Genomic DNA, 15000 nt, shown 5'->3' on the forward strand with positions numbered 1-15000 from the left:
CTTGTCTCTCTCGATCCCTCTCTACCCCCTCTGCCCTCCTCTCTCTCTCTCTCCCTCCACCCCCCCCCCCCCTCTCTCTCAGCTGTCGATGACTCACACTGCTGTGATATGCCCTTCCGTTCTCGTTCCGCTCTCATCTCTCCGTGATCCCCGTGCTGAGCTCCCAGCTCCGGAACGCACTCTCTGCATAGCCTGTCTATAAAAACCCTGATTAGCTGTGATTGACAAAGCAGTCTTTATATCAGGTGTCCAACCCCCAGTAGTGATCTGCCATTGAGATGAGATGAGCAAGACGCATGCCTTTGAATATGATCAGGGGTTTTTTCTTGTCTTGATGTGTTGTGGCTTTGTTCATCTACCGAAGCTTTTTGGGATCGCAGGATGATTTATGTAGTTGGGTTTTTTGGTGAGTCACTGAACCACTTGCTGATGCAGAGTCGTTTAATCATTGTGCTAATTTCGAGAAACTGTGCCTCCTCGAAACACACTCACTCACCCCCCCCCCCCCCACACACACACACACACACACACACACACACACACACACACACAGAACAGTTTGCACCAACATGCTGTTTTTCCCTCCTAATCTCCCTCTTAGAGAGAAGTACTCCCAGTACCTGAGCGCTCAGGTTCTGGACAGCGAGGGTCGCCCACTGCGTGACACCCACTCCTCCTTTCTGATAGCCCTCACGCGCCTGCCCTGGGTGCCCACCTTCCGCCTCGGGCAGGACGACCAGCCCACTGCCCCCAGCTACCACTGCCCTGGCTCCGTCTACCTCTACTCCCAGGACGTGCACAGCGTGCTGGGGGCGCACGTGGACTATGTGCAGATGGCCCCCAGCGAGTTCTCCAGAGGGATCGGTACGCCACCCAGCATGCACTGGCACTACACTACCCAGCATGCACTGCCAGCCCAGTGGGCATCAGCAGTTAGCCCATCAGCGGAAAATGAATTCATTACATTACACATGTATTGCATAGGCCGTCTACACAAAGGCAGTGATTGACAGATGTTTTCAAGTGCAGATATTTGATGCCTTTTACAGAACTGATTGAATAGACAAATCAGGGGTTTGAATGTATTGATGAGTCAAATCAGCTTAACTGGACCAGCTATATTGGGCTGGCGTAGGACCTTAGTATTGACGAGTGAAGTAGACAGCAGATGAGTTGTGGAAGTAGACAGCAGATGATTTCAACTCTGCTATGATGCATCCTGTCCAAAGTATATACTCTTTGATCATAGCATCAAGGTTTCAATATGCTGACTTTATTATTCAGTAGAAGCTGACTAAGAAATAGACAGTAAGGCTTAACATTTTTGTGTGTGGTATATTCTCCAGGCATGAGGCACACTGTGTCTGTGGATGAGGTGATTGATTACCTGAAGAGGTGGAGCACACCGGCCTCTGCAGACTCTGCTCCGGCCGAGGGAGTGGAAGAGGAGCCGCAGTTCACCACCACTGTCCAGCACATCAGCAACGTCTACGGCTACCTGCAGACCCACTGCCCCCCGGGCCAGCTCAGGGAGCTCTTCCAGCACACCCCTGTTGTGTTCGTCAAGTACGAGAGGTCAGTCAGGGGTCACAGGGGGTTATGGGTAATGACTTGGAGTGGCAGAGAGAGAGAATATGGTGTGTATTTCACACAGTATTGGCAATATTGCAACTGTTGCAGTCATGGTAATAGAGAGAGAGACATTTCTCACATATTTCAGTTTCTTCACGTGTAAGTCAGTTTATGTTCAAAAAAGACATGGCTAAATTGTTAAATACTTTTAAGATACTGTGTGTGTGTGTGTGTGTGTGTGTGTGTGTGTGTGTGTGTGTGTGTGTGTGTGTTATGAAAAACATGTACATTATAGTTGTGTTTATATTTAAGCATGAAGAACAACTGGTGCTCTGGCAAATTTTACCACCTGAAAGACGTCTGTTGGAATGACCCTACCGGAATGTTCCTACGATACAAGGAGCTTGTCTCTCGTGCCAGCAATGGTCTTCAAGAACCTAAAGTTCTGGCACCGTTCTACAGCAGTCTTACGGACATGAAATCTCTGTTCTTAGGGGTAAGCCTCATGCTATGTTACTCATAGACAAATTTCTAAATATTTTTCTGGTCTGAAATGGGAATCATTTCATTTCTAGCCTTAATGAACTGCAATGTTGAATGTCTGAATGTGTGGATTAAAATGTGTTGCTAAAAATAATACAATTGTCAACAAAACCTGAAATTAATGAATTAAGATGGTACGGGTAGTAATGTAATTGTGAGGTTCTGGTGATGTTTTTGTTTCTCCAGTTGGGTGTTGAGCGCAACCCTTCCATGAAGCAGTACGTGGATCTCCTGGAGCTTGTGTGCGAGTCCGAGTCTCAGGCCACTGGCCTAATCCTGCAGGATGTGTCCATCATCTACGCCAAGCTGGGTGGGTCAACAGTCGAAATAGCCAGTCGTATTCCCATTAGGAAGTATTGGATGGCAGGCTAGTGTGATGCTGCAAGGTTTTGATTGATTGAATTGATTAGATTGGAGAAGATTGTGCTGATCTTTGGTACTTTTGTCTTAGTCCGACTCCTTATGGCCACATTCAATTGTGTAACATCTGTGGAGTGTTAATTATTTAGATAGAGTGTGAGTGTGTGTGGAAGGGCAACAACTGAACTGAAATTCATTATTTCCTGTTTCCCATTCAAGCGGAGAAGTGTATAATGGGCCACAGTGGAGATCAGGACGCCGCGATTCCGCTCAATCCCAGCTACTGCTCCTCCCTCCGAGGTAAGCCAAGACCCGCTGCAAGCTCTGAACTGACATCGCTAAGCCACGCACTGCTGCATGAGCATATAAAAATAACCGCCACATCTATAGAGCACTTAGCAAGGATCAGCCTCGATGCTATGCACAACCCAGATAAAGAGTGCCATCAAGGTTTCCGCTAAATCACCTCTGATTTAGCTGCCTGGGAAAAGTGTCATTTTTACTTCACCAGAATTGCAGAATAAGGGTAGAAAGTTCAGTGAAGTTATAACTGCAATTTCTAGTATAGTAAGTATATATATTCTTTTGATCCCGTGAGGGGAAATTTGGTCTGTGCATTTATCCCAATCCGTGAATTAGTGAAACATACACAGCCACAGGCGGACAGAGTACACAGCTTCATTACTTTAGTAAAAGTACAGATACCCTTTGCTAAATTTTACTCAAGTACAAGTAAAAGTACAACTGTCAGATGTCTACTTAAGTAAAGGTACTGAAGTACTTGTTTTTAAAAGTACTTAAGTATCAAAGAGTACAAGAGTAGCCTACATTTTCTAAATATTGCATTACTACTACCACAGTGCTTACATTTATGTACAGAAACATCCTACATGGAGTTATGAAAAATGTTAATGTTAATACCTTGGAGAATGTAAAAGGAATTGAAAGTAAAATCAAGTCATTTTAATTTTTTTACCATGTTGCCAGGGATGGGCAGTATTTCTAATACATGTATTTAAAATATGTATTTCAAATACAAAATACTATTTTGTAATTAAAACACTTGAAGCGAAAACTATCATTAACTATTATTAACCATCATTAAAATTTAAATAGTCTGGCGAGGTGGGGCCAGGTTGGCACATTCCCGGGATGGACCTGCTGCGTCTTCATCCATTGTTTCGTCCATGGTTTTGTCTCTTATCTAAATCTGACCATGGAGTTGACTTTGGCGGAAAGCTGAAGGTGATTGCTGATAGGTTGTCCCAATCAGTGGCGCCTGCACAATCCAATCACGTTTGAGAGGGAAACAACAAATTAAAGGTTTCCGAGATTTTTCTCGGAAGTAACGGGTACTCACGGTTATGGATAGAAATGTAGTGGGGTAAAAAGTACAATATTTGCCTCTCAAATGTACTTGAGTAAAGTCATGAGTACTCCCCAAAAATTTCCCCAAAAAAACACTTTCCTCGCCCACATTTTTCCTACTGGGTCGGGGATCGAACTGGCAACCCTTCGGTTACAAGCCCGAAGCCCTAACCAGTAGGCCACGGCTGCCCCACTTAGGTATTCTATCAACTATTAATCCTGCCATCCATCCTTCCACCTACCTATCAATCTATTTTATCAGTCTATTGGTTAGATCGGTCAATTAATCTATTGCTCAATCTCTGTACTGATCCATCTACTAATCTGTTCAATCCAAACCATCTAATATAATTTACTTATAAGTACGTTCACCAAAATTTCTGCTGTTGGTCTCAGTTAGCTGGTCTGGCTTACTTTTTTTTTTTTCTTGTGACCCATGTGGCTCTTTCTTGGTCCTGCTCAAACAGAGATGCTGTCGGGTCAGAGAGTGTTTCCCTCCAAGAGGAGCAGCTGGGTGTCTCTGGCTCAGAGGCCCATGATTCCCGACGACAAACACCTGGAGAAGATCTTCCAGTCTCACCCTGAAGTATGTCTGCTCAACCTGCCCCCTGCCCAGAAGAAGGCCCCCATTCGACCCAAACCTGGAACTGCTACAGGTGAGACACACAGACCATGTCTTTAATTTTTTTTTTGTAATTGATGTTTCAGTATTGCAAATCTGCTCAGATCTTGATAAATGTTTTGAAACTTTTAAATGTTTCAGTAGTTACACATGGACATAGTACATCGTTTTTGAAACATTTTACTGAAATTTTTGGGTGAGAGCCTTGCAAAGATAATGCCGCTGTTGGTGTATACTAGCTGCATGACATGGTAAATGGTGAAAGGTGATTAAATGTTTAATTATGCTACGGGTCGAAATTCACTCCAGCCAAACAGCAGCGCAGTGAACCCACTTTCATTGAGGAGGAGCGCAGCCTCTTCCTGGACATTTGCGGCGTGCCGCGGCTGTCAGAGAGCGTCAGCACTGAGCCCCAAACGGTCAGCTACCGTCCATCGCCGACCCTGCAGACCCTGGTGCGCGAAGCCGTGCCCTACGTGCAGCGCTTCCTGTGCTCCCACGAGGAGTTTGCCGAGCTCTACGCCGAGTTGCAGGAGAGTGGCATCGCACAGCAGATCAAATCGCTCAGCTTTGGGCAGGTACGTCCACACCTCTGTGTTGTCGCGTTACCTTGATCAGACAGAGACAGAGTTAGACCTAGACAGAGTCCACCAGTCCAGTACACTTTTTGGTCAAATATCATTGAATCAGAAGCATTGCTGCTTTTTTTTAATACATAGATCTCCATTTCTTGAGGTCACCGAGGAGTGTCAGTATGAAACAAAAAACACTACACTGGGGGCATGTCCGTGAGCCTCCATGTTCATGCTTTCAGTGTGTAGCGCTGTAGCTGCCTGGCTGCTTTAGCTGTAGGAACTAGCAACTCGAGCTAGGTAAAACCGATTGTTTCCATTTTTTCCGTACCGACAGTACTTGGTGAACTTGAGAAACGGAGATCTATGTGAAAAATCGCCAGATTTCGCCTTTAAGTGTGTGCGCTATAAAAGCTCTGGACACTGTCAATGGGTAGCAAACATAGTAACCTGCATCGGGCCATTAACAATTCCAGCCTATCAACATGTCTCCTCAGGAGCACAGAAGAGAGGTATGTAATTTGATTGGCTGTTGAGCTAAATTATCAAGGTGCCACTAGGATTGTGGACTCTTCCTTTAATGTTCCCATTCACATTCATTGCAAGCATGACAAATGTGTAGAAGCGGGCAACACTGTGAATAAAGGAATTGCCCAGTATTGCATAAGACAGGGAGTTAAGTAATCCCCCCCCCACCCCCCCCCATCTCTGTCTTGTCTTGTGTGTGCAGGTGGGTGAGTTGTACATTCATTACCACTTGAAAGTGCCCGACGGAGAGGAGGTTTACGAGAAGGAGGATGTCATCTGTCTCCTGAAGGACAGGAAGGAGCTGTACATCCAGAAGGATTACCTCAAGTCCAAGTTGGACATATGCAGGTACTGATTGGGTCCCTCAGTGATGTCAGACGGGGTACTGATTGGGTCCCTCAGTGATGTCAGACGGGGTACTGATTGGGTCCCACAGTGATGTCAGACGTTGGGGTACTGATTGGGTCCCTCAGTGATGTCAGACGTTGGGTTACAACAAAAGAACTCGTCCTTTGTTTTGATTTTTCTCTCAGTCTAGTCAGTAGTACTAATAAAGAAAGTTCATATTTCCTATTAGTCATTGTATTCATGCTATTATCAGAAGAGGTCCTAAGATTTAAATAATTTGTTAACCATACTATAGATATTCAGCAGGTTCCACTAGCCCAGTCGAAAGTAGATATTTTTCAGTCCAACTCTAGAGAACCAGATGTTCCAGATCTGCCTTATTACCCTCTAGCACATCTGTCAGTAGCACACCTGTCAAACAGATACAGAGGCTCTTGGACAGGTGGAAATTGGAGGAGGAACGGGCACCTGAGTGGAAGTTGGAAAGATGGCGTTTTGTGCAGCGTTCTCAGAGTGAGGTTCTGATGCTGGGTCGGGTCGGGTTGTGTGTTGGCAGAGAGCTGGTGAAGCTGTTCAGTCCAGAGGGGAGCCAGGCGGACAAACTGCTGACCTTCCTTGAGAGCCTGATGAGCTCCATACACGTAAGTACCCAGACCACCGAAGCCCCTTCAAAAAGCAAACGCCACAAGCACCAGCAGAACCAGCACTAGCAGCACCAGATGTGTTTCAGAATGATTGATTGGATTGAATCCCACCATACAGTACATTCAGCAAGAGTGATGACGCATTGTTGTGTAGCTCACAGAACAGCATCAGTCTGTCAGCTGCTTTCCTTCACTCTGAGTTATGATTGTGCTGCTTTAGCATCGGGACACTTGATCCAATAGCTGAAGTGGGATGCATGTCCGATCAATCAGAGCCCTCGTAGTCACCACTGCATCATGCTCCAATACATACATCAAGACGGGTAGTATCAGTCTGTGTACTGTTTTCACACTTTGAGTTATGGTAGCACTGCTTTTACCATAGGGACATTTGATCCTCCCTGTTGGCAACCAATCAATCACAAACTTTATATTCCAGGAAGAGCATTGTACGTGGATGTGTAGAATACCCATGAGTGTGTGTGTGCGTGTGCTCATGTCTGGTAATGATTTATATTAATCTTCCACTGGCTAGACATTCCAGCCCTGACTGACATTCCTTAATGAGTCCGTCCATCGATTCCTTCAATCATTAAATACAGCTAACAGGGAAAAGTCATAGTGCCTCTCTAAATAGTGTTTGCGTTAGCCTTGGTGAAGAGATTCGGAATGTTAGTCAGTGCCTGGCTCCCAGATCTCACACACACACACACACACACACAGGTGAGTCATCGGCAGCGCGGTCACGGAGATCAGAGGAGAGCTAACATTAGTGGGCTGAGCGCGCCGAGGATTTTGGGAGATAACTGCCCGCTTGCTGTCACCACCGCTGCTGCTCCGCATCTGAGGTGCTGCTGATGCCTCACCAACAAGGCTATTTGCAGAGACTAGAGAAATAAGACTGCTGGATCGTGTGTGTGTTTCTGAGGCTGTGTGATTAGTGTAACCCCCCCCCCCCCCACACACACACACACACACACACACACACACACACACACACACACACACACAGACATTTCTCAGTGGTGTATGTGCAGTGGATTATTGTGCGGACTGCGTTCCCCTGAAGCTTTGACTTCAAAGCCGTCTGAAATGTTCCAGTTTAGCTCTGCCACCCCACCCCCACCCCCACCCCCATTCAGTTTGGGATGGTAATGGGGGAACTCAAAGTAATTCCCCTGAATGGTGATTCACTGAAGTCAGTAAATGAAGTGAGGTTATGATCGGGGGGGGGAGGGGGGTGTGTCGGCGAAGCATGTGGATTAAGCGGAGACAGTCGAGTCATTCCCTGGGTTATGTTTTGTTTTCTCTTTTATTTTTGTGCAGGACCGAGGGGCTCTGAAGAGATTCCTGGACATCAAGGGCATTAAAGAACTTCCCACTGAGGAGGAACCATGGGAGGTTCCCATGCCTACAGACACGAGGCCTGAACCCTCAGGTATGTACCCACGGAAGTAATTCCTCTTAGAACCTCTGAACCGTTGTCTCGCGTAACCTCAGGACCGAGTCATGTAGGCCACTCCAGATGTGGCCGATTTAGTCAGTCAAGCATTTGGTAATCATCTGGCGAATTCAGTCAGATGTGTAAAAATCTCCTTTTTTATTTATTTCTTTTTTTGTCCTATTAGATGCTCTTGTCCCCATTCTAGACGTAACGCCCATAGCAAATGGCCATCTCATTTTTTACCCTCAGTTGGATATATGAAAGTCCAAAATCCCTTCCTTTGATCAGAGAGGGTTTTTTTTCCCCATCTCACTCAGTTGGAATAACTGACATTTCGCCCTCAGTTCATCTCTGTGGGTGTATGAATGACATATCAGTCAAACACACACACACACACGTGCGTCAGAGGGATAGCAGACATGCTAATTTTGGTTTGTTCGTCATACCCGTCCCCCCTTTGACATGAAAGAGCAGCTGCTGCCAGAGCTGTGTGCGTGTGTGCGTGTGTGCAGTGGTACTCAGATCTGTCACTAGTTGATCCCTCAGCTGCTGTAACACCCAGTCACAGCCTCTGATTACAAATTAGCAGCATCCTAATATAGTGCATTTGATGTAAGGAATGAGTAAATTAATACAATAGGAAGCCTGCTGTTAATTAACATGTAACTGAAAAAATGAAAATTGGGTGAAGCAGATGGTTAAACTCATGTTGATGGAGGAGCATATTTTTAAACTTGTATGTTTAGGATGGAGCATATTTTTAAACTTGTATGTTTAGGATGGAGGATATGGTTAAACTCATGTGTTTAGGGTGAAGGAGGATATGGTTAAACTCATGTGTTTAGGGTGAAGGAGGAGATGGTAAACTCATGTGTTTAGGGTGAAGGAGGAGATGGTTAAACTCATATGTTTAGGGTGGAGGAGAAGGTTAAACTCGCATGTTTAGGGTGGAGGAGGAGATGGTAAACTCATGTGTTTAGGGTGAAGGAGGAGATGGTAAACTCATGTGTTTAGGGTGAAGGAGGAGATGGTTAAACTCATATGTTTAGGGTGGAGGAGATGGTTAAACTCGCATGTTTAGGGTGGAGGAGATGGTTAAACTCCATGTTTAGGGTGGAGGAGAGGGTTAAACTCATATGTTTAGGGTGGAGGAGCAGATGGTTAAACTTGTATGTTTAACTCGTATGTTAAAGGAATATTCCGGAGCAAAAACAACTTAGGGTCTACTTCCAGAAGCTAACAGGTTCAAACAGTTGTTTGCGAGCATAATTACGTTAATTGGTGCAGTTTTGAGAACATTTGCATTAACACCAAATTGTGTTACAATGCAAGTGGCATAGACACACAACAAACTCTGTTTTTCACCACTGACTATGTTCAAAATATGGTGCAGAGATTTTCAGACTGATGTTGACTCGTGTGTGTGTGTGTGTGTGTGTGTGTGTGTGTGTGTGTGTGTGTGTGTGTGGTGTGTGTGTGTGTGTGTGTGTGTGTGTGTGTTCCTGCTACTGCAACCCAAGCGCCTCGGCCAGTCAGCAGCCAGGAGGAGGAGAGGAAGACTCCGGCCGCAGCAGGCGAAGAGGATGGCCTCGTCTGCTGGCCACCCAAGTCGGGCCTCTCCGACGGCCGTGGCGCCGCCGGACGACCCAGAGGCACAGGTGAGGCTGCGTCCAGTGGGCAGATGTCACAGAGGCCGTGGGCCACGTGAGGGACGGCTGCCTTGGCAACCAGCTGTGTGACCTCAGGCACATCAGAACGTATCAGTCACTGGCCTCTAACGGCCGTGGGAGAAGCGACAGCAGTAAGCTGGAGTGGACTGTGGTGTTTGCCTAATGTGATCTGACGTGATGTGAGGGGGTGTGTGTGTCTGTGTGTTCGTCTGTGTGTGTGTGTGTGTGTTTGTCCATATCTGGGTCTGTGTGTGTGTGTGTGTGTGTGTGTGTGTGTCTGTGTGTGTTCGTCTGTGTGTGTGTGTGTGTTTGTCCATATCTGGGTCTGTGTGTGTGATTGGGGTGGTTGGTTCCCTCCTGCAGTATCAACCCTCTCTCCTCCGTACTGTTCCAGATGCAGCGGTTGAGGCGGTGATGAAGATGTGGCCCCCACCAAACGCCCCCAGCTCCTCGGCCGAGTACACGGGCACACCGCCCCCCATGACCGAGAGGAGCCCCAGGGGGGGCCCACCATCTGGGGAGCCCCAGTCCCCCCAGTCCCCCCTGCCTGAAGGAACTTCACTCCCCACCGGCACCAGGTTCTCTGGCAGCCACACTCAAGGCCCCGGTAAGGCTTTCCCCTGTGAAGCTGGAGGTTTGTGTTTCCCTGCAGAAGTGGAGGATAGAGGTTGTTCAAGTGGATTATTGTTTACTAATCTATTAAACAATGCTGACAATTTTAATAATTATGTACTTTCATGATCAGGTTAAGCGCCTAAAATTATCCACATACATGCTTGTGTACCTCAAAATGTGTAATTATGTTGGATGTATGTTATTATTCATAACTACACTTAGTACCTATTGAAAAAAGAGGTGCAAAAATGTCATCTTTCTTCTTCAAATTGACATTTTGTTTTAAAACAAATCCACTTCAACAGATATCACATTTACTGTGGGCAGAAAACTGGACCACACTAGGACACTATGATCCGTTGTCAATATTTTCCTTCCCTCCTCCACAGCCCAGAGTGCGGTGGGCGGCGTTCAGTCTTCCCCGTCCGAAGCAGCTCCATGCCAGCCAGGCGTGGGTGGAGGAGGAGGAGGTGGGGGTGGAGCTGGTAGCGGCGGTAGCAGCACGAGAGAGGATGACTCCATCAGCACCACCAACAGCAGCAGCAACAGCAGCCGAGCGTCCTACACCCACACCACTCCTCGTGACCAGCAGGTCATCCCGTCCACACAGCAGTAAGAACGCTGCCATGTTCATGTCGAGTTTGACCATATTTGGTATTTTGGACAAAGGCCATTTTACAGCAATTATCGGCCTCGGACGCCTCATTCACACTCCACAGTGGTGGCAGATTACCTGGGGAGAAGTCACAGTGTTGGGGTTATTCATAGGTGTTGATGCTTGTTCTGCTATTCCCAATTGAACTGAAGCAAACTCTGTGTGTTCCATTTCTGGCTTGCAAATGCTGTCTGAATGTTTGTGGTCTTCTACATCAATTTATGTCATTGCAAATACAATATGTATTTCCAAATCCTTATAATGTTTTTGGCTACCTCAGCCTCTTATGTAGGAATTTTTCAGACTTTGAGTAAGCACCCAGATATTAATCGTTTATAGCCATGAGTCTGTCAAACATGAGTTAAACGACTTATTTAAGTTCAATTGGACTTACGCTTCTATAACACACAATGCTCTAGCAATTAAATAGCCTTTAGTTGCTGAAATGGCCTTAAATTAAACAAACAAACAAAGTTCACTTGGACAAATACTGGTCTCTATGTCTTGGGTGAGTGATCATAGAACTCAGCCACTGGTGTTGTGTTGTGGTTGTTTTCAGTAACACCATCCCAGGCGAGGCCCCCGAGGTGATTTCCAGTCTGTTCCAGGGCGTGGGCCACTTGCAGCGCGTTCCCCTGGCCCTGGACACGGCCGTGTGGGCCCAGGCTCTGGGGGGCGAGGCGGCGCTGCAGGACCTGGTCCTGGACTGCCCGCTGCCGCGCACCATGGTGGAGATCTCGGACGACCCCGGCGACTTTCAGGATGTGGGCTTATGGGGGGAGCAGCTGGTCCACTCCTTCCTGTCAAAATGGCGGGCCCACGGCCCCGCTGGCCCTACAGAGGTCACCTGGTACAACCGTGACGGCGAGACGGGCCAGCCCTGCGACTTCAAGCTCACCTTCGGCCCCGATGGAGATGGGGGCTCAGCCAAGGTGGTGTACGTGGAGGTGAAGACCACCACCAAGCCGGACCGGCACCTGGTCCGGCTCTCGGCCAACGAGCTGGACTTTGCACTCAAGGAGAAGGAGCGGTACCACATCTACCGGGTCTATGGTGCCGGGGATGCCCAGAACGCCCGACTGGTGCGCATCCAAAACCTGGCCCAGCACCTGCATTCCAAAACACTGGAGTTGTTTTTGTTTGTGTAACATTCCTTCCTTTTTTGTTTTTACATCAAACACCTTTTATTTTTTTATATATTTGTTCGGTCGAAATTGTTTGGTTTTACCCGTTTTTAGAAATTGTATCTCGTTTTTTTAGAAGGAGAGAAACTGCCTACTTTTTTCTTTCTTATGCACTGTGTATGTGGTCAGTTTTTAAACTTGAAGAATTCTTGTAATTTTATACTTATTTTTAATGTAAACATATATTTTCTGTCAACAGCAATGCGCGACAATTTTATGTAGAAGTGTTTTGAGTTGCACTGTAATCAACTCTAACTTTAGCATACAGTCTATTCTGTTATAAAGGACAACAGCTTTGTTTATCAGCTTAAAATGAAGGATTAGACTCCTAAAAGAATGCAATATGTTCCAATGCACAGTAGTTAACTGTTAATTGTTTATCAGCTTTTGACTTTTCACAGAATCCCAAAATAAGTGGTAGATTTTGAGCATCTTTTAATTGTTTTATTATATTCCAAAGCGAGGTAAAAAAAAAATAGTTTCTTGAATTTTTGTCTCATAAGTGAACACGTTTTGTCTTCAGTGCAATGCTATGGTGTGGCATGTCCATTCGCCGTGCTGCTGATGAAGCTTTGATCATCCTGACTAATAAAAGTCTAGTCTTGTACCCTATGTTTCGCTTTACTGTGACTTAGTTCCAATGCTTTGAGTGCATTCATCCAAAAGTGGTTCTAACCACATGACCCACTCTGTATTGGCTCACATCACTTGTAACCAGATCAGATTGCCCAGCCTCACTCATGGTGCAGCCATTAACTTGCAAGAGAAGCTGTTTGTGTAATCAGTCCTAAAGGTTCACTCGATGTGCAACTGATTATCTTCAATCAAAGCTGCGGATTAGAAGGTTTAATTACAAGTTGGTCTTTCCAATCGCATAGCTGTTCTGAGGTTAACTCTGTGTCATTTGCAGTCATCTGGAATGTTTCACAAGGCCCATGCGATTTGAAAGGAATAATTTTGTGGGGATGTTGCATAAGTATTTCAGCATTTCATTTCCAAATTTTGCCCTAAAATAAGCGAATGCTTTTTTAATTTATTTATTAATAGAAGAATCCAATGTGTGACATCTGTTGTGTGGTATATTGAATTCATTCAGGCTATGAATTTCATAAAATTCAATGACTTGCTTTGTGACCCACTTTGTTAATTTCGCGGACACACAGAGCATATGCAAATTGCAGAAAGTTCCGGAGGCTTCTGAAATTAACCATGTGATGCAATCCCTTCCTTTCATCCTGAGGAAACATATTAAGCAATCTACATGAATAATTCCGAAATCCCATATCCCATGTGTAATGTAATTAAACTGCAGTAGGCCTCTATAGTATGGGCAGCTGATATTTCCATTCATGATGGGCGGTCACCACAGTGTTATATGGACGTTATAACGATTCACGTCTTCTGTTTTATTGTAAAACTCTGTGATCCTGTGCTTTAGTGTGGAAATCTTTTACACACCCAGAGGATTAATCTGCAGCTCATTAGACACTGATAATCTGTATGGAGACAAGAGCGGCTCCCGGACTGGAGTGCGAGTGCGGATGGTGCTGAGCGCTCTATGCTGCCATTGGCTTAGAGGCGCACCGTGGCGATCGTTCCCTGCCTCCATTGGCTGAGAAATGCGGTGGGCTGGACCTTCGGCAGGAGAGCTATGGTTTTCAACCAGGGCCAATACAGAGACAATAGGGGAACGCAGGACAGCTGGTAGAACGCATCGGGCTGCCGAGACAAGTGAAATTACTCCAGACCGTCAACTAGTCGTTAACGGGAATTGGTCAGCAGTCGGTAACCCAGATGTGAGAGCCTTTACCAAAATCCTGAAAACGCTTTAACATGTTCCATCCTCAGCCTCCTAAGGCGGTATCCTTCGGGCTTGTTTGGTCACAATAAGAAAACAGTGGACAGATTGAATGGTGAGTGAATGCACTGGCTATCTTTCACTAGCTTATGATTCTGCATGAAAATGCTCTTTGGTGCGTCTTAACCTTTGGGAGAAAGATGCATCATTTTCATCATTACCATCATAAGAAGAATATTAATGCTCAGATTGCTTCTGAATAAAATGGCAAAATAATACCACATAGTGTCTGTTTAAAGGGTCTTTGTATTGACAACAATGGCAGAATGCTGCCCGGTGCGTTTACGTCTGATTGCGGTAGTTGGCTACCTCGGTGATCTCGTGTCTTGCAACGCATGTGTATGCTATAAACACATCAACATCTCCGAGCGGCTCTGCATATATGCTGTCTCTACAACTGAGCCCGTGTCCAAAATACCCCGTTTTTAGTCCTTGACAGACGTTTACTGTGTTATCTTTATAAAGGTTGAACTGTAAAATACACCTCGCCATAGCCTAACACTCTGACACACATAATTACTTGTCTGCTTGTGACCACTCACTCATGCATACAAATACAGTGCTGAATTCTCCTCTAAACGCTGCAGGCTGCCCCTGGTCTGTCTATCCATTGCTCTGCCTGTTTCCACAGTGTAGCCACTGTTGTCTTTGGGTCCTTTTGCGTGGAGAGGGAGAGGGGGGATGGTGGGGCACCCAGCTGCCTGTCTGTCTGATGGGGCGCAGGGGCAAGCAGCAGCAGTGGGGAGAGGGGAGGGCGACACTAGATGAGTCAGGTATCCGCAGGGTCACTCGGAGCACGGTGGTGCTGAATGGACGCAGTCACTGTCAGACAGCTGGGGGCATAGGGGTAGTGGTGGTGGGGGTATGAGCGGAGTCAAGGGGGGGTTGCCCTGCACCCAGCGTTAACCATGCGAGCAGCATCGTGCAGTCTGGATGAGAGCAGCAGCGCTTTCTGACAGCTAGGCTCAGAGCCCCTTGTGGACAACGACTTGTGGTGCAACACGCCTGACGCACCTA

General features: G+C 46.3%; 2 protein-coding genes across 2 annotated transcripts in view; both read left to right on the forward strand.

Moving 5' to 3' along the window:
• Nucleotides 1–12737, forward strand: part of LOC121700524 — a 17731-nt gene extending 4994 nt beyond the window's left edge. Inside the window, exons 4-17 of the mRNA XM_042083533.1 lie at nucleotides 602–864; nucleotides 1347–1575; nucleotides 1885–2068; nucleotides 2302–2425; nucleotides 2695–2775; nucleotides 4311–4499; nucleotides 4775–5043; nucleotides 5768–5913; nucleotides 6470–6554; nucleotides 7884–7995; nucleotides 9522–9659; nucleotides 10066–10278; nucleotides 10676–10898; nucleotides 11501–12737. Coding sequence (XP_041939467.1) covers nucleotides 602–864; nucleotides 1347–1575; nucleotides 1885–2068; nucleotides 2302–2425; nucleotides 2695–2775; nucleotides 4311–4499; nucleotides 4775–5043; nucleotides 5768–5913; nucleotides 6470–6554; nucleotides 7884–7995; nucleotides 9522–9659; nucleotides 10066–10278; nucleotides 10676–10898; nucleotides 11501–12089 — 2845 coding nt within the window. The 3' untranslated portion in view covers nucleotides 12090–12737. The remainder of the gene's footprint in view (nucleotides 1–601; nucleotides 865–1346; nucleotides 1576–1884; nucleotides 2069–2301; nucleotides 2426–2694; nucleotides 2776–4310; nucleotides 4500–4774; nucleotides 5044–5767; nucleotides 5914–6469; nucleotides 6555–7883; nucleotides 7996–9521; nucleotides 9660–10065; nucleotides 10279–10675; nucleotides 10899–11500) is intronic.
• A 953-nt stretch (nucleotides 12738–13690) lies between these two features.
• Nucleotides 13691–15000, forward strand: part of bsk146 (brain specific kinase 146) — an 11544-nt gene continuing 10234 nt past the window's right edge. The window contains exon 1 of the mRNA XM_042083539.1: nucleotides 13691–14038. The gene's annotated coding sequence lies outside the window, so the exon portion shown is untranslated. The remainder of the gene's footprint in view (nucleotides 14039–15000) is intronic.

The sequence above is a fragment of the Alosa sapidissima genome, chromosome 24 (assembly GCF_018492685.1).
Source record: "Alosa sapidissima isolate fAloSap1 chromosome 24, fAloSap1.pri, whole genome shotgun sequence".
NCBI classification, from domain to species: Eukaryota; Metazoa; Chordata; class Actinopteri; order Clupeiformes; family Clupeidae; genus Alosa; species Alosa sapidissima.